Genomic DNA, 24680 nt, shown 5'->3' on the forward strand with positions numbered 1-24680 from the left:
GAGCGAGGACTTTACACAAGGAGGGAGGTGTGAAAACATCTGAATCAGCTGAGAGGTGTCTGTAATATAACCCCGAGAGAGGGAGACGACGACAGAAAGAGATGCAGAGAAATATAGAGATGGAGAGGAAAGAGTGATTCACTATTAAAAGGAAAAGGGTAGCTACTGCTAGCACAAAAAGTATAGGAAGATTGAACTAAAATGAAGATGATGTTAATTTGTTTATGTTCTTGAACATGATAATGAAATCTTATCTCAGTGACCTGAGACTGCATTGTCAACCGTGTTCCTAATTCCCAACTGCAATGTGCCTTGTATTTAGCTGGGAACATTCCAAAGGTGTCTGACATCAGTTTTCCCTTCCCTGCAGCTCTCCCAGACTCTCGGGACCATGTCTGAGCCTAGCAACACACATAGGTGGCTCAACCGGGCAAGATACAATTCACAGTTCCTTATGCTGTCAATGCCGGTCTTACAAGTATCCTGCCCCAATTTCTTGACATCATCTGGAATATCGCAGCATGTATGGCCAGCTTTAATAAGATAACTCCAAGATAATTTACAAGCAGCCTTGAATAGCCTTTCTTTATTGATATTAAAGTTAATACTAATGCTTTATTGATGTTGTCATCCTAATAGCAGTATTTATTGCATACTTCAGTTAAATATTCAGTGATGTCTAAAGATCTATTTAATTTTTGGCATATCACTTTTCATATGAAAAATTGGCACAATTGTAACACATAGAAAATGTCACACAACCAACAGAAAGTTAGAGGAATAGCTTGAAAGGAAGGACACTGGGCCTTATTCTGGTTCACTCTCAGAGGCAAATTCTTTCTCAAATGGACAAAACCATGTGCACTGCAGGGGGGGCAGATGTAACATGTGCAGAATTAGATTTGGGTGAGTTATTTTGTTTCTGTGCAGAGAAAATACTGACTGCTTTATTTTTACACTGCAATATAGATCTCACTTTGAAGTCAAACCCCACCCAAATCTAATTCTCTCTGCACAAGTAACATCTGCCCCACCTGCAGTGCACAAGGAATTTGCCTCTGAGAGTGAACCAGAATAAGGGCCATTGAGCACCTTCTAGAAGATAATAGATAGTATCTGATTGGTTGCTCCCATCTTAGTAAATGTTTCCTGAGAGTGATACAGTGATTTTGGCCATATACCTAATATTCCAGGGACTCAGGGTCAAAGTCAATAAGTTCCCAGGAATGCTCATATATAACGTAGCTTGCTCATCTGCTGATACTACTAAGTTTTATTTACAGCTTTATCTATTACAATATGCAATCTGTTATCGAAGATGCAGCTTCTGTATGTTTGTTCTCCTGAAATTCCTTTGTACCTCTATAAAACCCAGGTACTAATTAACAATGAGGCATTTGACACCATCCTGTAGTCGATGGGCAAGCCAGATCTGGCCGTCTATTGAGGTGACCTTCTTTATTTTCCCTATGTTGCAAACATTGAAAACAGATGTCATAAGTTCTCATTTCATGATCCTAGTTGTCACCTCTTCCTGGCCTTAGATGTTTTCTCCGGGCTGATACTGAGGTTCAGTGGCCGTAAAGTAATCTTCCAAAAAGGACTGCAAATATTCAAATGTTGGACGTTCCTCAGGGTCTCCCTTCCAGCATTGTAACAAAAGGTCATAAAGAGAGGGGGGGCAGCTCTGAGGACAAGGCATGCGGTACCCTCTTTCTAGTTGCTCCAGTACTTCTCTATTACTCATTCCTAGGATACAGAAAAAAGATAATAGGAAAATATAATTTTATATATGAAATATAAAACAACAATTTTAATCTCTGCACAGAATAAAATACAGTTCCTGTTAGGTGTCCATCTGTTTGTCCGGGCTAATATTGAGAACCACTGGGTGGATTTTGAGTTGTTTTTCACCTGTTTATAAAGTTTTCACCTAGTGACCCCCTGTATAAACCTCCTTGTTCAAATGCTGACCCTTGCAAAGTCACTTAAGCCCCGTACACATGGGGTGACACCGGCCTCAGTGCTGAGCGCCGAGCTTAAGCACAATCGCTCAGCACATCGCGCAGCACTAGCAATGCACCCCGCGATGCTGTGTCCTGAGCAATTGTGCTGAGCATGGTTTTGCCTATTGTTTATAAGGAAAATCCTGCGATCTAGCAGGAAAATCTCCGGCGGCCGATAGCAACGTGCGGGACTGTGCATCACCATCGCTGCAGGGCATACACATGGGCCTTTATTCAGATCTGATCGCAGTACATATTTGTTTGGAAAATGGGCAAAACCATCTGCACTGCAGGTGAGGCAGTGCAGGTGGTGTGTATGCCCCTTTACTCAGTTTATGTGTACTTATACTCCTTTTGTGTACCCATGTACTCAGAGTGATTGTCAGGGCTTGGGTCTCTGGTGTTCCCAGCTGTGGCAGCAGTGGGCCAGTGGTGGATGCTGGGAACTGGAACATGGGAGGCTTTAAGTATGGACAGTTCCTATGAGTATCACTGGCACTGCGGGCACAGCTAGGTAGGGGAGTTGATGAGACTCTGGTCAGAGGCGCAGAGTCTAACACCACTGATAGTTTTCACCAGGGACCCCTGCAAGGAGGTTTGAACTGCATTCGGTGGGGAGGTCGTGCCCTCTGACCTGAGTTTCCCACAGCTAACTGGCTAGTCACAGGAGATGGACTTAGAGCTTGGAACTTGGAGCTTGGTCTGCGTTGGCCTGGTGAGGCCGGAGAAATGACAGTGGCTTGGGAGCTGGAGGGAGGTCCAAGGCCTTGGAGCCAGAGAGTGTTGATGACCTGGGAGTCGACACGTACTGTAGATGGACTGGGAGCCAGAGGGATGTTGATGACCTGGGAGTTGACATAGACTGTGGACGGCCTGGGAGCTGGAGCTAAGTCAACATCCTGGGAGCCGGAGGATTGTTGACGACCTGGGAGTCAACAGGAGCTTGTTTGATGACCTGGGAGTCGACAAGGCAGTTGACGGCTTGGGAACCAACACAGGAAACTGAAGAGTTGATAGTTTATCAACTATACAGGAAACTGTAGAGTTGATGCCTGTGTCGACTTGGGAGTCGAAGATAGTATTGCCCTCTAAGGGCAGTAGCAAACTCTACTGAGGGATGCTGTAGTGCTCTGTCCTCTTCCCTTGGGAGCTGGAGATGGTAAACAGCAATGAAGGTAACCTGGCAGGTGGAGAAAGCCAGGGAGCTTTAACATCAGCAGGTAACAACAGCAGATTGCACAAGGTAACCACAGGAACTCTGGACTAGGGATGGTCATCGATGATTCAAAATCATCAATGGTTTATGGCCGATGTGAAATACTTTTGCCATACTTTTGCCAGATGGTTTCCCTACATCGCTGTCACAGCAAAACCGTTTTTTTTTTTTTTTTTTAAGTGCCATGACACGGAGCATAGCTTCGCTCCCAACACGCGCGAAGCCCCACCCAAGTGTTTTAATGGGCCCACAGGCCAATTATTCACACATAATAGATGACAATCGATATGTAAAACTATCGATGGTCACCAATTGCATAGTTTTACACTATCGATGGCCATGTGCACTTTTGCCATCGATGGCAACCATCGATGGCAAAGGCACCAATGGCGATCCCTACCCTGGACAGGAACCTGGAGCCTTGGAACGCTGAGGACTGGATACACACAGGGATCAGACAATTTGTTCAAGGCAAGGGCAATAGGCCTGAGACCTCAGCTATATCCCCCCTGCTGGCCTGTGATTGGCTGCAAGCCGCAGCAGCAATTAAGTCCAGGAAGTACCTCTGCACACCTTTGGTCACATGGGTTAGTGCAGGTCAGAGTATCAAAGTCACAGGAAAAGTATTGGACAACAGAGTCATCTGATAGCAGATGTCATGGCAGCTACCATGTGGCGTGGGCACGGCACGGGACCAGAGTGGGACACTGGCTAAAGTTCAGAGTAGTGCCACACAGATCCTGCCAGGGAGATTACCCGGGGACGGCACAGGACAGGGGCCTGCGCCGCAGGATACACCAGCAAGCGGGTAAGGACCGTGGGCGCCTGCACAGATGAACGGCGGTTTCTGACACTGATCTGGCACTCTGTCCTCAGGTGTTGTAATTGGCCCTCATAATCTTGATGACATTACGCATGCTTTGCATGAAATGCCACTTCCTGGTGGCCAGTCTTTTAATTGGTACTGCTGCTTTGGGGCCCAGGAAAAAGACTGGGGAATTGTTCTTTGTACAGTGATTTGTAGAAAGAAAGTAGACCCATTAAACACAACAAAAAGTACAGAGCTCTGTTTTTTTTTTAGGAAAAAAAAAGGTCAATCACAGTCAGGGATAATTAAAAAAACTGCAATTAATAATACACAGTTTTAAAAACATTACATGATGGTATTAATGATGTTAATGTTGTGGGGACTAACAACTTTGATAACAACGCTTTATAAAATAAATAATGATAGCATGAATTAGTGGTTGGTGGAATAGCAGACTCTCTTGTTAGAATAGCACTCAGCTGTAAATGGTGTATTAGTCAGTCCTGATGCTTTTGTGGCCTTAGATTAAGGGATCTGTGAGCTAAAGATGGATATTTCCAAAAAGCACAACACTCACAATGGCATGATTCCATAGATGCAACTCATTTGGTGTGAAATGGATGTCTCTGGAGTGGAGAATGGTAGGTGCTTTTTTAACTTTATTGGTCCCATGCAGGGCCGGATTTGTGCCTAGGCCCGTGAGGCACCGGCCTCAGGGCGGCACCATTTAAGGGCGGCAGGCAGGCTGACATTCTGTTAAATAGCAGCATGGCACAGCGGGTGGGCAGCGGCAAGTGACGAGCGCCGCCGCAGACATGAATTATCATATGTTGGCGGCAGCGCCGCTCGTCACCCGCCACTGCCCACCCACTCTGCCATGCACATTACATCACCGCTTAGTGGCTGGGTCCGACTGTCCCCCTGTGTATCTGGAAATGGCTCAGGCTCACTGCTGCCGGCGCCCGCCCATTGGCTACTCTACACACACACAGTCTATTGGCTGCATATCCAGCAGCTGAGCGGCGCGCAGATCCTCCCTGCACTCAGTCAGTCACAGTGTGAGAGAGACTGACGGAGACACTGCTAATCACTGTACTAATAAGTGCCTCCCTCCGGGTCATCTGTACAGTGAGCAGCCCAGAGTGCTTAAAAAAATATTAAGGGGGGCTAGAGTTAAATTTTAATGAAATATATAAATAACAATGTATATACATATGATTACATTAAAATAGGGGGGGGGAGGACACAAAAATGTTGTGCCTAGGGGTGGCCTGACCCCTAAATTCGCCCCTGGTCCCATGGCCTGGTTCGGGTGGATGACGTTTTTCAACTGTTGGTCCAAAATTAAGGTCCAAATAAAGGTAAAGGAGTGCACATCAACTTAATCCAAAGTCTGCTTCTGCTTCACCTTTGAAATGTGAGTTGCACCTATGGAATCCTGCCATTGTGAGTGGGAATCATTCCATTGTGAGTAGGAATCCTGCCATTGTGAGTGGTGAGACTGTGCCTTTTGGAATATCCATCTTCAGCTCACGTATCCCTTAATCTAAGGCCAGAAAAGGAACTGAACTGACTAATACATCATTTTCAGCTGAGTGCTTTTCAACAAGTGAGGAAACCGTCAAGCTTTACAGGACGGAGAAACGCGTCAGGACAGCATTCTGCATCTTTAATAACATCCACCCGATCCTTCATATCCTTGGCAATTTCACTTACCTGCACGAGATTTCAACTTTATTAAAGGAGACCTGCGGCTATTCCTAAACAGCAATAACCCAGTGACGTCCCACGGCGTCTCCCAGCGCCGGCTCCTTATCCACAGGAGTTACGCTGGTGTGAGCGGGTATGGGACCAACTTACCAGCGCCCCTTCCATCTTGAGACGTCCATCGGCAGCTCCCAGCGCCGGCTCCCTCTCCAACGGAGTCACGCTGGTGTGAGCAGCTACCATCTCCCACTGCGAGTCTGCTCCCGGCACCGGCTCCCTACCATCGGAGCAACACCGGTAGAAGCGGACGTTTCTTAACATCACGTCTCAGCACCACACCAAGCCAGCAGCCGGTAATATATTCCAATCAATTGTTTGCAGGACAGATATTCAATTATATCAGCCAAAGGCACGTTCATCTAAAACTTTGTTGCACTAACTTTGCCACATACCTGTCATTTCAAGGAAACCGATAATTATCGAGTCTGAGTTACCCAGAAGGACACAGTATATATACAAATGATTATTAAGGTGGATGTAGATGCTTCTTTTTTAAATTGATTATAACATTCAATTATCCTTTTTTAAGGTGTATTTAAATTTTGTTTTAATATTTTTATTATCATGTATGCGATTTAATTACTTATGCAAATAAATATAAATAAAAATAGAAAATTAGATCAATACAGTGCGCTCTCTGGTTGTTACCATTTTTTCTAACAAGAGAGTCTTCTATTCCATCAACCGCTAATTCATGCTATCATTATTTATTTTATCAAATTTTGTTATCAAAGTTTTCAGCAAACACAACATTAAGATCAGAAATACCATTATGTATTGTTTTTAAAATTTTGCATTATTAAATGCAATTTTTTAATCATCCCTGAGAGTGATTGACCTTTTTTGTTGTCTTTATTGTCTATTGGGATTGACTTTCCCATTTTTCACAGCTGCTTGAATTAGAGCTCATCTCAGCACCTGATAGGCTCCTAGTGTTACCCGTCAGCAGCGAGATGGTGGGCAGGATAGAAGGCGGCATCCCTTGGTGCCGTCCGCCGGCCTCCATCTGCAATCCCCAGCGAGTGGCAGTGGCGGTAGCAGGGCCTCATCTCCGTCTCCCGCCTCTGTATGCCCTGAGAAATACTTCCGCCCTCACCTCTTCCAGCTTCCAGAAGGGCGGATGACAACTTCCGCCTAGCGGTTGCTGGGTTATCCAGCGAAGCCAGCCAGGCCCAGCAGCTGCACCGTTTGGACACCTGAGCCCTTTTAAGGGATCCAGGCCAGCGCAGCCCTGCTGGTGATAGCGTCCATTTTGGGTCAGTCATCTGCCTCTCTGCTGGTTCCTGTGGTCTTGGTTCTTTCTGCCATCTGCTCCTGGGTCCAGTCGTGCTTCATTTAGGTCTGGCCATTGCCTCATCTCCTGGGTCCACTAGGTGTTCCTTCCTGTTCCAGGTCCTGTACTGTAAGTGCTCCACTTGGAGCCTTGGTTTTCTTTTCATACTTTGGCTGCTTCTGTTTTACAGAGAGTACTTGTTGTCATAACTTGGTTCCCCCTGGGCCTACCAGTAAGGTGGCACAGGTCACGCACACGTCGACCCGTACTGGGTTCATATCTGTATTTGGTACCATCTGTACCATTTTGTGTGGGTGACCTGTGCCTTTGCGTGTTGTTATATTATGTCTGTGTGGTGTTATTACTTTTATGCTTGTGACTAGGTCACCTTTTGTATGCAACGAGGTCACATTTGTTTTGGTTATCTTTTCTGCTCAGGTTGCGGGGTACTGACAGTCAGTTGCGTTAGGCAGGGCCCTGTAGTCCGTTCCTCCTCTTGGCCATCTCCTTTAAGATCTCGGAGCCTTGTACATACACAAGACCTGGTGGCACTGGAGTTGAGGCTGACTTAATCGGCCTTTTGAAACATGGCTATTATAGGTGAAGTCTTAGTTTCCACAGGTGTCTGTCATCCTCTAGGAGGGGACAACAGAGGCATAGTGGGGTGCGCTGTGGCTGTTCTAAACAGTGGTCATAACACCTAGGAGCCACCATTATTTCCAATGATGTGTCATATTGGGCAGGCGCTAGTTGAAGGGACTACAGTGTAGTCCAGTGGTTCCCAAACTGTATGCCGTGGCACCCTGGGGTGCCTTGAAACACATAAAGGGGTGCCATGGTTTGGTGGTCCAGGACCAATTACAGTTATTCATGGTCAGTGTAATACAGGCTTTCCCAACCTCGGTCCTCAAGGCACACCAACAGTGCAGGTTTTAGTGATATCCAGGCTTCAGCACAGATGGTTTAATCAGAATCACTCAGGTACTAATTAAGTCACCTGTGCTCAAGCCTGGATATCTACAAAACCTGCACTGTTGGTGTGCCTTGAGGACCGTGGTTGGGAAAGCCTGGTGTAATAGACAAAACCAATGCTAATGGCTGACATATAAACACAATCTGCCTAATTTAAGATTTATTTCTGCATTATTATTTCTTTTGAGGGGGGTCTAGGGGTGCTGTGAAAAACTTCTGAAACTCAAGGGTGCTGTAATTCAAAAATGTTTAGGAACTACTGGTGTAGTCTATCAGTGAGGACAAGCATCCCATCTGCCTACAATTACACAGTGCTGCTCTCACCAGTGCACACGTGGATTGGCAGAGTTCCACAATTAGTGCTTATTAATGTTTTTGAAAAAAACATGACATTTTTTAGCAGAACCAAAACTGATCAACACCCTCCCCATGAAAACTCCATGTATATGACCAATCCGCCCCTGTGGGAAGAATTGTTTTTATTTATAAAAATTCACTTACAACAGTAAAGATATTGCATATGTCAATATATATTTGATCTATTCATGTGAAATGTAAGTACAGCTGTGCGTTTATACATAATACTATGCTCCCCAGATTCTGTTGCCGAGCAGAATATTTGTACCTGGATACGGAACTCTTCCCTTTGTCACCAGCTCAGACACTAGGATTCCAAATGACCAGACATCAGATTTAATGGTGAATCTTCCATACAAAGCAGCCTCAGGAGCTGTCCACTTGATGGGAAATTTGGCACCTGTTTGGATGCACAGTGATTATGCTAAATATTAATCTTTACAATGAATAGGCTTTACAGGAAATGTGAAGCAGAAAACATTGTCCAAAACAAGCAAAATTAAATTGATACAGCTTTTTTGACAGATGCAAAAAATAGGTGGTGTATGCAATATATTCACCTTGTCTACTATGAGAACGTCAAGAAGCAGTAAGTGGATCACGGAAGGCAAGCAATGTGATGACAGCAAGTGTCAAATTTTATTTTAAGCATTTTTTGCATGCTGATACTGTAGGACTACTTTTACAATGGGATCCATGGCGGTAATATTCCACCCAGATTGCATTTTAAATGCGATCCTTCATAAATGGGCCCATTAGTGTTGTAACAGAGTAGGAATGCACCCTGTGACGGCGCTGCTCCCTGAGTGCACGACACTCTGCCAAAGGGGTCACTAGCACCGGGAACTATGGTACTGCCTGGAGCTTTTCAAGGCACCCCGCTAGCCAGATGCAGGGGCCGTGTGGCAACAATCATTCACACACCCACACAGAAATTAAATCTGTTCTCTTAATGGTTGTCTTGTCATTGTGAATATCTGAAAGAAAGACATTAAAGAAATGGGGAAGGAAGGATGTATGGATAAATGTACAGAGACATTCTTTGTAGCGATGTTGCGGGCAGATTATGCCGAGTCGCTGTCAGGTGTCCAGGGCATAAATAGGAGGCAGAGGATAGTGGGGGCAACCATGAATGGGGAAGTGCCTTTGTACATGAAGCGACCTCAACTGGTATGTTATCTTGGCTCCAGTTGCATCAAATTTGACCAAGCCAGTTTATTGGTTCATTTGTCCCCTTAATAGTCAGAAATGTATTTTGCCCCATAAGATGTGTATATGTGTTGTGACAAGAACACTGGAGTAGTGTTTGAGGGCAGGTATATTTCTCCCAGGTTCTTGTCCTACACCTTTTAGAAACAGGTGTTTTGCCTCACAGAGGGCTAATCAGCAAGCAAGCTGTGAAAAGGTTGCCAGAGTGAGCAGTGTCTGCAGACTGCCTGGGGAGACTGCAGAATCTCTGTGTGAGAAACAAGCTGCCTTATACAAGTGAGCCACCCAGTGTTGACTGGGAAACTTTGTGTTTTGTTTAGAGATAGTTAGGAATATCCTGTGTTTAGTTAGTGCCAGACAGGCAAGGTATTTTCTTTTGTTGTTTATTTTATTTTCTGCTGAATAAAACTGGTTGCGGCCAGTTGCACCACAAAGACTGGACTTGTATGATTTCTCAGCTGCTGCTGGCTGCCTTCTACCCCAGGAAAAGGCATCCAGTTCCCCTACAGTGTTACAGTGTTACAGTGTATATATATATATATATATATATATATATATATATATATATATATATATATATATATATATATATATATATATATATATATATATATATATATATATATATATATATATATATATAGCAGGAGCTGGTGCGGCACTCGGTATCAAATGGATGAAAAAAACTCAAGGAGCCATAAATGTGGACAACGTTTCAGTTGTATTAAACAGTGCAAAGACATATCTTTATAGTAGCATGCAAAACCATGTGAACAGTGCTGGACTTTGCACTGTTTTCATTTATGTAAGACTTGAAAAAAGTTGTTTAATACAACTGAAACGTTGTCCACATTTATGGCTCCTTGAGTTTTTTTCATCCATTTGATACCGAGTGCCGCACCAGCTCCTGCTTCATTTATCCTCATTGTGAAGGCACCGGACACTTACAGCCTATCGTTTGGTGCCTGACTAGCATTTTGTTATATTGGACCAGACACCTTTGGGTGAGGAATCCTGTCCAAGGCACCCATACCCTGTTTTCAGCTTCTTGCTTTACTGTTCCCTGCACTGTCACTTTGCACTGCCACTTTGCACTGCACCCGCACTTTGGATCACTGCAGCACTTTCTTGCACCAAGCACTTTAAAGGAACTTCAGCCATGGCGACGGAACCCGAGGACCTGTTGTCTCTATCCAGCTTCCCAGCCAGTGAGATGTTCTCATACTCAGAAACAGAAACCGATGCTATTGTATGTAATGCTGGCATTAACGACGAAAACGAGGCTTGTGCCCCTGAAGCCCTATTCCGTGATCTCATCCGGCTCAAGAAAAAAGAGACCGATCACCACCTACATCGTTTATCACTCAGTGATTACTATAAAGCGAAAAATATCCCTCGTGGATTTCGTATCCGCAACTGCCCCACCATTGGCAGATATGACCCCAAGTTCTGCCGCCGCTGAGTGGCCATTCTTAACAAATGTTCGTTCGACCTGATTCTGCTGGTGATTGACCATTCCGCCAAAGAACTAGCATCCATACAAGAGAAAATTACCATCTTTGAGGCCACCCACATGCCATCTTTGGTTGCTCACAAGGACCAAAATTGGGTGGAGAAACTACAGAATCAGATCACCCAGTATAAACGTCAACTCATTGCCTTCAAGAGGGAAAAATTACTCAAAATTACTCAAAGTTGAGACCGATTACGAGAGACATACCGTTTACCGATGGGTAACCAATCAACGCGACCCTCAAGACCGCCGCCCCTTCTTCCGCCGCAATCGTAAGCAGCAAGATCAATTCGATACAGGATCTTCACAAGACTTTTGTGTGACATCCCATTTTTTTGGGACGGTCCTGCGGGAATTAGACACTGCATGCGTCTAATGAGGCAGGCAGGGAGGCTGAGGGCATGGCCAGCAGTTCACACAGCACTGGCCATGCCCTCACAGCGACAAAACTGACTCCTTCTTGAGTTCAGTTCCCCTGGGATGTACCCGCTGTGGCTGCGTTCAGGGCCGCCGAGAGCCAGGGGGGGGCGGGTACATTTTACCTGGGCCCGGGCCTGCCAGGGGGGCCCGGGTCCGGTGGACACACACTTTAAAAAAAATATTTATTGGGCTGCGGGTGCGCCGGGATGACATGGACCCGCACGCCCATGTGTCCGGCCACCCGCCCGTCAGCTGCGGCTGCCCCTGCCTGTCCTTCCCTTGCACAGTGCACACAGAGAGACAGACGCTAGAAGTACTAGTTCACCTCTAGCGTCTGACAGGTAGCACAGCTCTACACTTCCTGGTAACGCTGCCAGGCTGTGCTCCCTGTCAGAGACGCTGGAAGTGAAAAATGACTTCTAGCGTCTGGCTCTCTGTGCGCAGGGGAAGGCAGGATAAAGCAGGGGCAGCTGCAGCTGATGGGCGGGTGGCCGGACACACGGGCACATATTAACCCCTTGGCAACGAGCTAGAACCCCTGGCAATGGAAATCCCCCTTGGCAACGAGCATTAACCCCTGGCAAAAAATATTAAACCCTTGGCAACATCCAATAACCCCTTGCAATGCATATTAACCCCTTGGCAATGAGCAAGAACCCCTGGCAATGGACAATAAACCCCCCTTGGCAACGAGCAAGAACCCCTGAAAACGGACATTAACCCCCCTGGGAACAAATATAAACCCGTTGGCAACAAGCAATAACCCCTGGCAATGCATATTAATCCCTTGGCAACGAGCAAGAACCCCTGGCAACGCACATAAACCCCCCCTTGGCAATGAGCAAAGCAATGCACATAAACCCCCCCTTGGCAACGAGCAAGAACCCCTGGCAAAGCACATTAACCCCCCCTTGGCAACGGACATTAACCCCCTCGGCAACAAGCAGGTAATTTATAATTTATTAGAAGCCTTACTGTGGGGGGCAATGTGGTGTGGCATAGTCATTGTGTATCGACTTTTGTGTGACATCCCATTTTTTTGGGACGGTCCTGCGGGAATTAGACACTGCATGCGTCTAATGAGGCAGGCAGGGAGGCTGAGGGCATGACCAGCAGTTCACACAGCACTGGCCATGCCCTCACAGCGACAAAACGGCGCCCAAAAATTTTGCCTCTGGCACGCAAATATATTCCTTTCTCCACTGCCAAAGTTGGGAGGTATGCATTAGGTGTGAGGGGCATTGCAATGTGTGGCATAATGTGTCAGGGGCATTACAGTGTGCAGAATAGTATCATAGGCATTGTGGTGAGCTGCATCATGTTTCAGAGAAATGGCGGTGTGTGGCATAATGTATCGCTCGCTCAGACACTGCCCGGCTGTTCCCGACCCGGCGTGCGGCCTGCGCTGCGTGTATTGATCATAGGTCATGCTGCGCAGGCCGCAGCACTGACCACCAGCGCCAGAACCTGCTTGCCGCCGGGCCTCCCACATCATACCCGACGCCGGAACCTGCTTGCCGCCGGCCCTCCCACATCCTACCCTACGCCGGAACCTGCTCGCCGCCGGGCCTCCCACGTCGCACATGTCTACCCGACGCCTGCCTCTGCACTGCGGCCGCCTGCCCCTCTCCGCAGCTCAGAAAAAGTAAGTCAGTGTGGGGGCACAGGGGGCAATTTTCTTTTAGGGATGCCAATCCCGGGAATGAGCATTTTTCAATCCCAGTGATATTGGTGTACCGGCCCCAAGATTTCTGTTGCCATCCCTTACATAGAAATGATCTTCTAAACCTAATTTGTCTCTGTCCCTGCGTCCCCACCATCTCTGTCCCCACCCTCTGGACCTTCATCACCACCGTCTCTGTCCCTGCATACCGCCATCCCGCTCTATGCACCTTTGTCCCCGCCATCTCTCTCCCTGCATCCCCACCATTCCTCTCACTGTCCCTGAATTTTGCCACAATCTGTGTGGCATAATATGAATTTTGGCACAATCCATGTGGAATAATTTGAATTTTGGGTACTTATGTAGTATCTGGGCGTCCGATTTAGAAATCGGATCGGATCGCATGCGACCAAATCGTATGCGATGCGATGGTCAAGATTTTTCCATAGGATTCAATGTTAAAATGGTCTGAGTCCATTTTAACATAGAATTCAATGGGAAAAAGGGGTCCTTTTCCTTTCCCCACTATCCAAGTGGGCATGGAGTTGGATATAAACCTGTGGCGAGCGTAGCGAGCCACCGAGCCCGAAGCGTGGCGAGCCGACACAGAATACTTTTTAAGAAATATGCGTCCGCTCGCCACGCTTCAGGCTCGGTGGCTCGCTGCGCTCGCCACGCTATATAAAATCAACTCTATGCCCACTTGGATAGTGGGGAAATGAACAAGACCTTCTTAACATTGAATCCTATGCAAAATCGCATCAAATCGCATCGCATCGCATCTGATTGTATGCCTTAAGGTAAGGCATACAATCACAAAATCGGACGCCCAGATACTACATAAGTACCGAATTTTGTGTCATTCCATGTGGCATAATGTGAATTTTAAGACATTCCATGTGAATTTTGGCTCATTCTGTGTAGCATAATGTGTAAGGGGCAAGTATAAGGAGTCTACTATTGTGTTGCATAAAGGGTATATGGTGTGGTACACACCCCTATATCCTTTTAATGGCCACACCTCTTTTCTGTCGCTCGCCACTCCAGGGGGGCCCCGTGACACTGTTGTACCGGGGCCCAGGATTTCTCTTGGCAGCCCTGGCTGCGTTACCTGCCAATTCATGCTGGCAGGCAAATCATTCCCACATCCTCACACAGGGAAAAACATCCCCATTAAACATCAGGTCAATTGTGACACCTCCTACGTGGTATACCAGATCTTATGCCCATGCGGTTTATCCTACATTGGGAAAACCGAATGTAAATTTAAAGATTGGATGGCAGCCCATCGCTCTGCCATCCGTAAAGCTTTAATCTCTGGCTCAAGTGAGCAACCAGTGGCTCGCCACTTTGTTAGCGCAAAACATCCTTTATCGTCATTGCGCTATCGCATTATCGATACCATCCCATGGTCCATCAGAGGTGGCAACCGCTCCCTCAAACTTATACAGTGTGAAGCCAGATGGATTCATGACCTAGATGTGATAGCACCCAAAGGTTTAAATGAAATGATTTCTTATGCATGCTTCCGTTAAACCTTGCCTTCACCCCGTCATTTGACCAGACTAATGCATTGCATTGGCTCCATGTGCTGTATTTTGTGTAATTTTTTGTTACATGTTGTTTCCTTTTTTAGTAACTGTATGTATGCATTTATTGCGTTTTCATTGCATATGCAGCCATGTATCTTACACCTTATTTCCCTTATGCATTGCTCCTGGTCCTGACCATCTGTTGTTGTTTTTCCGTGCCTGACAGTTTCTATGGTGACAGGGTACACAGCATTGACGTGCGTGACGCTGATGCGCCATGACGTCATCTCCAGTGGCGGCTTCCGGATTGACGTAGTGTCCTGCCCGGCGCCGTCCAGCACTGTTCATATGGTTTTGCATGCTACTATAAAAGGTATGTCTTTGCACTGTTTTCATTTATGTAAGACTTGAAAAAAGTAGTTTAATACAACTGAAACGTTGTCCACATTTATGGCTCCTTGAGTTTTTTTCATCCATTTGATACCGAGTGCCGCACCAGCTACTGCTTCATTTATCCTCATTGTGAAGGCACCGGACACTTACAGCCTATCGTTTGGAGTGCCTGACTAGCATTTTGTTATATATATATATATATATATACGATACCGTTTCGGTGTACAGGGCACCTTCATCCTGGACTGCCATGTACACCGAAACGGTATCGTTGACTGTTATGCTGTTTGTCCCCATTTATACAAGGGGAATTGTTTGATGGATACTTCTGGCTGATGTTGCATTAAAAAGCCACAGAAACTTACTTGGCGTTGCTGGCCCACTTCCTTTGTGACTTTGCTGTTTACGGCTTTGCTACAGACATTTGGAGAAGAAAAAAGATAACTCTTTTTTTGGGGGCACTAACTTAGATTGTTATTATTTAACTATCATAACATATACGGGATGATCCAAAACATCAGACAATGATTATCCTGGGATAATCATTGTCTGATGTTTTGGATCATCCCGTATATGTTATGATAGTTAAATAATAACAATCTAAGTTAGTGCCCCCAAAAAAAGAGTTATCTTTTTTCTTCTCCAAATGTATGGTTATCCATAACTCTGGGGAGCACCACCAACTAATATATGGTTTTGTATTTATATTCCTAATTGCACAAAAGTTGGTTCTAAATTATGGTAGCGATTAAAGAGTCAGTGCAAGTCAAAACCTCTTGTTCTTGGCTTTGCTACAGAGAAAGAATTTGTTTATTTATTTTTTGCCTGGCACCCTGCATTATATTTCAATGAGTGCACACAGAAAGCGAGTGCCGACTGTTCGCAACATATATATATATATATATATATACACTTAACATCGGCACTCACCTTTCCTAGTTTTGGGGTGCCCTATGGCTTGTGACCACATTGTTTAAACAGACATTGGATGGGCTCTGCACACACTAAATTAACTGATAATAAATAGTGGAGATTTGGTTCATGAATTGATCAATGCATTTAAGCCTGCAGCCCCCGTCAAGGGACCCCACTGTTCTGCAGGTCCTACCACTATCGCTGAAAATGGCTGCAATACACATAGCTATCACATCAATGTTTGATACCAGGCATGCTATCAGGTCTGAAGCTCACAGCAGACTTAGCTTTTATAGGTGAGCAGCTACCAACACACCTGTCACTAATCATCTAGGGAAATGGCTAACACAAGCTATGGAATCTTAGTTAAAAACAGGGTGCATGAGAGAATGTGACCACAATAAGACTAATTAAAAAATTAAAAAATTAATCTAATAAACAATATATACACTTAACATCGGCACTCACCTTTCCAAAACTAGGAAAGGTGAGTGCCGATGTTAAGTGTATATATTGTTTATTAGATTAATTTTTTAATTTTTTAATTAGTCTTATTGTGGTCACATTCTCTCATGCACCCTGTTTTTAACTAAGATTCCATAGCTTGTGTTAGCCATTTCCCTAGATGATTAGTGACAGGTGTGTTGGTAGCTGCTCACCTATAAAAGCAAAGTCTGCTGTGAGCTTCAGACCTGATAGCATGCCTGGTATCAAACATTGATGTGATAGCTATGTGTATTGCAGCCATTTTCAGCGATAGTGGTAGGACCTGCAGAACAGTGGGGTCCCTTGACGGGGGCTGCAGGCTTAAATGCATTGATCAATTCATGAACCAAATCTCCACTATTTATTATCAGTTAATTTAGTGTGTGCAGAGCCCATCCAATGTCTGTTTAAACAATGTGGTCACAAGCCATAGGGCACCCCAAAACTAGGAAAGGTGAGTGCCGATGTTAAGTGTATATATTGTTTATTAGATTAATTTTTTAATTTTTTAATTAGTCTTATTGTGGTCACATTCTCTCATGCACCCTGTTTTTAACTAAGATTCCATAGCTTGTGTTAGCCATTTCCCTAGATGATTAGTGACAGGTGTGTTGGTAGCTGCTCACCTATAAAAGCTAAGTCTGCTGTGAGCTTCAGACCTGATAGCATGCCTGGTATCAAACATTGATGTGATAGCTATGTGTATTGCAGCCATTTTCAGCGATAGTGGTAGGACCTGCAGAACAGTGGGGTCCCTTGACGGGGGCTGCAGGCTTAAATGCATTGATCAATTCATGAACCAAATCTCCACTATTTATTATCAGTTAATTTAGTGTGTGCAGAGCCCATCCAATGTCTGTTTAAACAATGTGGTCACAAGCCATAGGGCACCCCAAAACTAGGAAAGGTGAGTGCCGATGTTAAGTGTATATATTGTTTATTAGATTAATTTTTTAATTTTTTAATTAGTCTTATTGTGGTCACATTCTCTCATGCACCCTGTTTTTAACTAAGATTCCATAGCTTGTGTTAGCCATTTCCCTAGATGATTAGTGACAGGTGTGTTGGTAGCTGCTCACCTATAAAAGCAAAGTCTGCTGTGAGCTTCAGACCTGATAGCATGCCTGGTATCAAACATTGACGTGATAGCTATGTGTATTGCAGCCATTTTCAGCGATAGTGGTAGGACCTGCAGAACAGTGGGGTCCCTTGACGGGGGCTGCAGGCTTAAATGCATTGATCAATTCATGAACCAAATCTCCACTATTTATTATCAGTTAATTTAGTGTGTGCAGAGCCCATCCAATGTCTGTTTAAACAATGTGGTCACAAGCCATAGGGCACCCCAAAACTAGGAAAGGTGAGTGCCGATGTTAAGTGTATATATTGTTTATTAGATTAATTTTTTAATTTTTTAATTAGTCTTATTGTGGTCACATTCTCTCATGCACCCTGTTTTTAACTAAGATTCCATAGCTTGTGTTAGCCATTTCCCTAGATGATTAGTGACAGGTGTGTTGGTAGCTGCCCACCTATAAAAGCTAAGTCTGCTGTGAGCTTCAGACCTGATAGCATGCCTGGTATCAAACATTGATGTGATGGCTATGTGTATTGCAGCCATTTTCAGCGATAGTGGTAGGACCTGCAGAACAGTGGGGTCCCTTGACGGGGGCTGCAGGCTTAAATGCATTGATCAATTCATGAACCAAATCTCCACTATTTATTATCAGTTAATTTAGTGTGTGCAGAGCCCATCCAATGTCTGTTTAAACAATGTGGTCACAAGCCATAGGGCACCCCAAAACTAGGAAAGGTGAGTGCCGATGTTAAGTGTATATATTGTTTATTAGATTAATTTTTTAATTTTTTAATTAGTCTTATTGTGGTCACATTCTCTCATGCACCCTGTTTTTAACTAAGATTCCATAGCTTGTGTTAGCCATTTCCCTAGATGATTAGTGACAGGTGTGTTGGTAGCTGCTCACCTATAAAAGCAAAGTCTGCTGTGAGCTTCAGACCTGATAGCATGCCTGGTATCAAACATTGATGTGATAGCTATGTGTATTGCAGCCATTTTCAGCGATAGTGGTAGGACCTGCAGAACAGTGGGGTCCCTTGACGGGGGCTGCAGGCTTAAATGCATTGATCAATTCATGAACCAAATCTCCACTATTTATTATCAGTTAATTTAGTGTGTGCAGAGCCCATCCAATGTCTATATATATATATATATATATATATATATATATATATATATATATATATATATATATATATATATAATTTTTGGTTCAGTAAATTATTTTACTCATCTAATAAAATAAAACACTAATGATGTTGTCACATTGGCAAAGGTATACATGTCAGAGCTAAAACAATTAACTTCCACATTCTGTGAAAAACGAGAGCTGCCCTGACAGAAGCTTGCTGCTGGCAGCCTGTAATGAGCTGGGTAACAGTTATCACCACAGAGGGCCAGATTCTCTAAGCTTCAAAAGTGATAAAATGGAGAGTGATAAACAGCCAGCCAATCAGCTCCTACCTGCCATGTCACAGACTGTGTTTGAAAAATGTGAGGTAGGAGCTGATTGCTTGGTTATCACTTTTGAAGCTTAGAGAATCTGGCCCAGAGTGTGCAGTGCAGGAGTGTCAACCACTGGGCAATTACTCGGTTGCTGCAAAAGTGAAAAGGTGTGCGGATCCTGGTGCACTTGATAAAACATAGTAACAGGAGCATTCTTGTTCCAGATCCCACCCTGCCCCTGTATGGCCACACAACCCCCAGCACCCCTGCAGTTTTGCCTCTTAGCCAATGAGGTACAGAGTGCCCTGCATACCTTTAATACATCTGGTGGTTTAAAAACTGGCATATAAAGATATCCGTTTGACAAAACCCTCTTTTAATAAATCCTAAGCCTCCCCTCTTTAGCAATGTCACTAAAGTGGCATATTGTTTTTTTTTATTTATTTATTTAAATTACACAATGTAGGGCTGACATAATTATGGATGTCTGGAAATGATGAGGAAATGGCCATGGCTTGCATTGGGAGATTAAGAAAGAGCATGCCACTTTGCCCAGAGATGGCCCTAGATCTGAAGATCTAATACCCTTTTCACATAGCAACTAATTACCAGGTACAAGCCGGTTTCTTCCCGGCTCGACCCGGTAATTAGTGTGATGTGAAAGGGGTTACCGGGTGCCGCAAATGGGTAGCAACATGGCAATAAAAAACGGAAAGAAAGCAGAGTTCTTACCGGTTCGTTGCCATCGACCCATTTCCCATTCACACTATGGAGGAGGCAGCGCTTGGAGCAGCGCCAGCTCTAAGCGCTGCCTCCTCCCCACCCCCACCACGCCCACCTCATGACGTCAGCGAACCGGCAATATTGCCGGTTTGCTGTTTGCAATGTGAACAGACTGCACATGCAGGGTCGCCCCGGTTAAAAGTGGTTAAAAGTCCTGGTGCAAACCTGCATTTGCGATCTGAAAGCAGTATAAGTCATAAGCTCCTGTCATTTTTCAAACACAGCCCGTAGCATAGCAGTTAAGAGCTGATTGGCTGGTACTTTATTGCTCTTCTTTTTATCTCTTTGAAAGCTTTGATAAATCTCCACATAAGTAACTTCAATGCTTATGTATATGCACAAACTATTAGGTACATAACCTACAATCACACTTGCCTGAAATTGTGAAAAAACTCCCACTTTATTACATACATGTTATAATTAAATGCTACTGTTAATTTACATGGATATTTGAAAATTGCTGAGGGTTGGTCCTATCGCTAGCTACTTTTTTTTAAACAATTACCATGGTATGGAAAACGAAATACATTTACCTTGTCGAGCTGTGTACTCGTTGTCTTCTATGAGGCGAGCAAGTCCAAAGTCTGCAATCTTACAAATCAAATTGTCCCCCACAAGAATATTGGCAGCTCTGAGATCACGGTGGATATAATTCATTCGTTCAATATATGCCATGCCAGTTGCTATCTAAAGGAACCAAATAATAATTGTTGAGGTAAACATAACAGTATGGTGCTATCCTGTTTGTAATGTCACTATTCAAATATGTATGTGAGAAAAAAAAAGGAAAAAAGGTAGAAAGGTAGACGTATAAAATGAGGTTTATTTAAAGGTCAAAATGAGGATAATTTCTAAGCAAGTAACTAAAATTGTGGTATCCTTAATGAGTGCTTAATGCCAGACTCTGGAATGGTCTTTACCCTAATGGTAAAAAGAGGGGGGGCGGGGGTTTGTATACCTCTGTGGGTATTTACTTGGTGTTTTAATTACACCTCTGTGGGGTCCCCCAAGTGGGGTTTCCTGTGGCAAGTGTCACCAGGAGAGTGTTCCCAAACGGGTGTTCCAGATAGTCTGTACTAGACTTCTTTAGCTACCGTAGGCCCTACACCAGAGCCTACGGTCTCTCCTAGTGATTTGTCCCAGGAATGGAGTCTGGGTGATATGGTGGGGATGTCTGTGTTTCTCGCAGGGAGGTGCCTTATGGGCTTCGGGCGATTCCAAGGGAACCCCCTTACAATCTCATAGGTTGGTGACCTATGCCCTCTCTGCTGAACACTGTCCAAAACAAATTGTCAATGTCTCGAAAAACTTTTCAAAATCTCAGTAATGTCTGCTGCTAGCGGCGTCCCGCATCGCAGCCTGTTAGTATGTGTGACTCACGGTTCCTTGGTAGAAGTTCTTAGCGGGGATGCAGCAGTATCCGACAGCGTGTGGCTTACTCTCTGGAACTTCCCCTCCTTCTCCGTGTGGATGCGTGTCACTATGTTCCTCCGGCCGGAGGAACATAGTGACACGCATCCACACGGAGAAGGAGGGGAAGTTCCAGAGAGTAAGCCACACGCTGTCGGATACTGCTGCATCCCCGCTAAGAACTTCTACCAAGGAACCGTGAGTCACACATACTAACAGGCTGCGATGCGGGACGCCGCTAGCAGCAGACATTACTGAGATTTTGAAAAGTTTTTCGAGACATTGACAATTTGTTTTGGACAGTGTTCAGCAGAGAGGGCATAGGTCACCAACCTATGAGATTGTAAGGGGGTTCCCTTGGAATCGCCCGAAGCCCATAAGGCACCTCCCTGCGAGAAACACAGACATCCCCACCATATCACCCAGACTCCATTCCTGGGACAAATCACTAGGAGAGACCGTAGGCTCTGGTGTAGGGCCTACAGTAGCTAAAGAAGTCTAGTACAGACTATCTGGAACACCCGTTTGGGAACACTCTCCTGGTGACACTTGCCACAGGAAACCCCACTTGGGGGACCCCACAGAGGTGTAATTAAAACACCAAGTAAATACCCACAGAGGTATACAAACCCCCGCCCCCCCTCTTTTTACCATTAGGGTAAAGACCATTCCAGAGTCTGGCATTAAGCACTCATTAAGGATACCACAATTTTAGTTACTTGCTAGAAATTATCCTCATTTTGACCTTTAAATAAACCTCATTTTATACGTCTACCTTTCTACCTTTTTTCCTTTTTTTTTCTCACATACATATTTGAATAGTGACATTACAAACAGGATAGCGCTGTCTCAACCCCAATTATCTTTGAATCCAATCAAAAGGGACTGGGATACCCTTCACGAGACCAGCAGCACCTGGACCTAGTTTAGAGCACACACAAGCTGAGCGCAGTTGTGTTAATCTATCCTCTATATAACAGTATGGTGGATAGATGACCTGACATTATAAAGTAACATGGTTAGATAGGCAACAGAGGTGTAGTGGAGGAAACTGCACCTAGTGGAGGGAGAATAGGTAGTAAAGAAGATCACTCATAAAGAAGTTTTCCAAGTGTGAAAGTGACCAAAAGCAAAAGGTATTACGGCCATTAGGTAATCCCATATTAGGTCGACATGCATTGGGTGGACCATTGAAGGTCAACATGGCTTAAATCGAAACAGGAATTGGGTCAACTTGGCTAAGATCGACAGGGTTGGACGATCGACACAAACATTTGGTCGACGTTGGGAAGGTTGATGTTACGATCCGCTTCCAGCGGATCGGTGTTATGTACCATTCACATTTTCTGTGTGTTCTCCCTGGGTTTATCTCAGCCTGTGTGTGTGTGTACTCGCTAGTGGCATCCAGTGGTCAGCCTGGGCCATTGCAGGTTACTTTCAGTACTGTGTGTTCTGGACTCAGGTGTCTTGATTAGGCTCCTAGCCTGCAGTGCACACCTTCAGGCTATGTGTAATCAGCACCACATTGTGCTCTCTATATAAACCCTCTGGTTGTTCAGTCCCATGCCGGTTATAGCTTTTGCACCTCAGGGTCTCAAGTGTTCCTGGTTCCTGCTTACCCACATCTCCTGGTTCCTGTGTCCAGTCATCCTGCATCCTGTCATTGATTCCCAGCTGTGTCCTCCATCCAGTCTCCTGTCCTCCCGGTGTCCGTGTGTCGTCCTTTATCCGTCTCCCGGTCCCTGCAGCTCCTGTTGGTCTTTGTGGGATTCCTTCTCCAGATATTGATATCCCTCGGTTCCAGATAAGTTGGGAAGATTCCCCCTCTTTGTCTCCGTACTAATCATTTGCTTATTGTGTCAGCGTATAGTGTATTGTTACACCTGTCAGCGGTTCTTAGTGTGTCAGCATATCGTGTATTGTTACACCCGTCAGCAGTTCTTAGTGTGTCAGCATATCGTGTATTGTTACACCCGTCAGCAGTTCTTAGTGTGTCAGCATACTGTGTATGGTTACACCTGTTAAGCATTAGCACAGCGGGTTCCTGTTTAGAGTGCTATCCACTGGCACCCCTCTCCGCAGGGCAGGGTGGTCCTCGCCTCTTTGTTTGTAGATAGGTTTCCCCTTGTTCATCACTGGCCTTGGCGTGTGTGTTGTCCTAACATAAGACCAGGTGGCATCGAGGTGGGAGCCTGACTAACGGGCTCCCACGAACGCGGCTATTATTGGTGAAGCCTAGCACCCCGCACACACACGTCAACTCCATCTGGGTACAACGGAGTCAGGTTGGCGAGGCTGCCCTGGTCCTGTCTCTATCTCCTTCCAGCCAGTGTCACGTGGTGTCTCGCCAGACAGCGTGGCACAGGAGATCGCCCTGGTCCTGTCACTATCTCCTTCCAGCCAGTGTCACGTGGTGTCTCGCCAGACAGCGTGGCACAGGAGATCCTAACAGTTGACAGTCACAGGGTCAACATTTTTCCCAAATTTTTTTTTGAGCCAACATGTGAGACAGGTGGTATTTAATGCCCTACCATCCACTAGGGCATGGAGGGAGAATGGAATAGTGTGCCAATCGCAATGAGATACACTCCTGGAAGCTTGGCAAACGCAGCGAGCAGGGCCGGCGCCACCACTAGGCAGGTCTAGGCATTTGCCTAGGGCGCCGGCCACTGGAGGGTGGCAGTTCGCCCCTCGCCCCCCGTGCAAAGGGGGTACCTGCTGCGCCCGCTCTGGGGAGCGGGCAGGGGGGTCCATGCCGGCTTCTGACAGGAGCCTGCAATGTTGTCCTTGCCGCACAGGTACCTGCGGCGCTGTGTATAAAGCTGGCGGTGGTGGGGGGTCCCTGCAGTGAATAAGAAATAACTAGCGCTATCCGCCGGGCTATGCGGCGGCGCGGGAAGTGCTTCTGGGTTTGAAATCACTGGCCGCACGCTGATTGGCTGAGATTCACCCAATCAGCGTGTGGCCAGTGTTTTCAAAACAGAAGCACTTCCCGCGCCGCCGCATAGCCTGGCGGATAGCGCTAGCAACCTCAATTGACCACACACGGATAACCCTGGTCAATTGACCCAGATGCCCCCCCCCCCCCCCCCACTCTTCGGTGACTCACCTCTGCTCCGCACCACACTCCCAATGACTACTTATTGCTGGGTCGCTGTGGGAGCTTCATCTCACAAATGCCAGGTCGCTCACCTGATGGACCCATGTCCAAATCCAGGGTGCTACCCGGCATTTGCAATGTGAAAGGGGTAACAATTTTAACCTGTTGGTTTCAGCTCTGTACAGCAATCAAGGCCTTTATCCTGAACAACAACCATAGTCTTAGCCCATAGGGTAACCCCCCCTCACACACACACACACACACACACACACACACACACACACACACACACACACACACACACACACACACACACACACACACACACAACAT

General features: G+C 45.5%; 1 protein-coding gene across 1 annotated transcript in view; it reads right to left on the minus strand.

The window, feature by feature from the left end:
- Positions 1 to 494: 494 nt before the first annotated feature.
- The window catches only part of FGR (FGR proto-oncogene, Src family tyrosine kinase), a 117887-nt gene continuing 93701 nt past the window's right edge, over positions 495 to 24680 (minus strand). The window contains exons 10-12 of the mRNA XM_083173326.1: positions 20371 to 20524; positions 8668 to 8799; positions 495 to 1749 (exon numbers count right to left, since the gene is read on the minus strand). Coding sequence (XP_083029452.1) covers positions 1541 to 1749; positions 8668 to 8799; positions 20371 to 20524 — 495 coding nt within the window. The 3' untranslated portion in view covers positions 495 to 1540. The remainder of the gene's footprint in view (positions 1750 to 8667; positions 8800 to 20370; positions 20525 to 24680) is intronic.

This window comes from Crinia signifera, chromosome 2, assembly GCF_055691185.1.
Source record: "Crinia signifera chromosome 2, ASM5569118v1, whole genome shotgun sequence".
NCBI classification, from domain to species: Eukaryota; Metazoa; Chordata; class Amphibia; order Anura; family Myobatrachidae; genus Crinia; species Crinia signifera.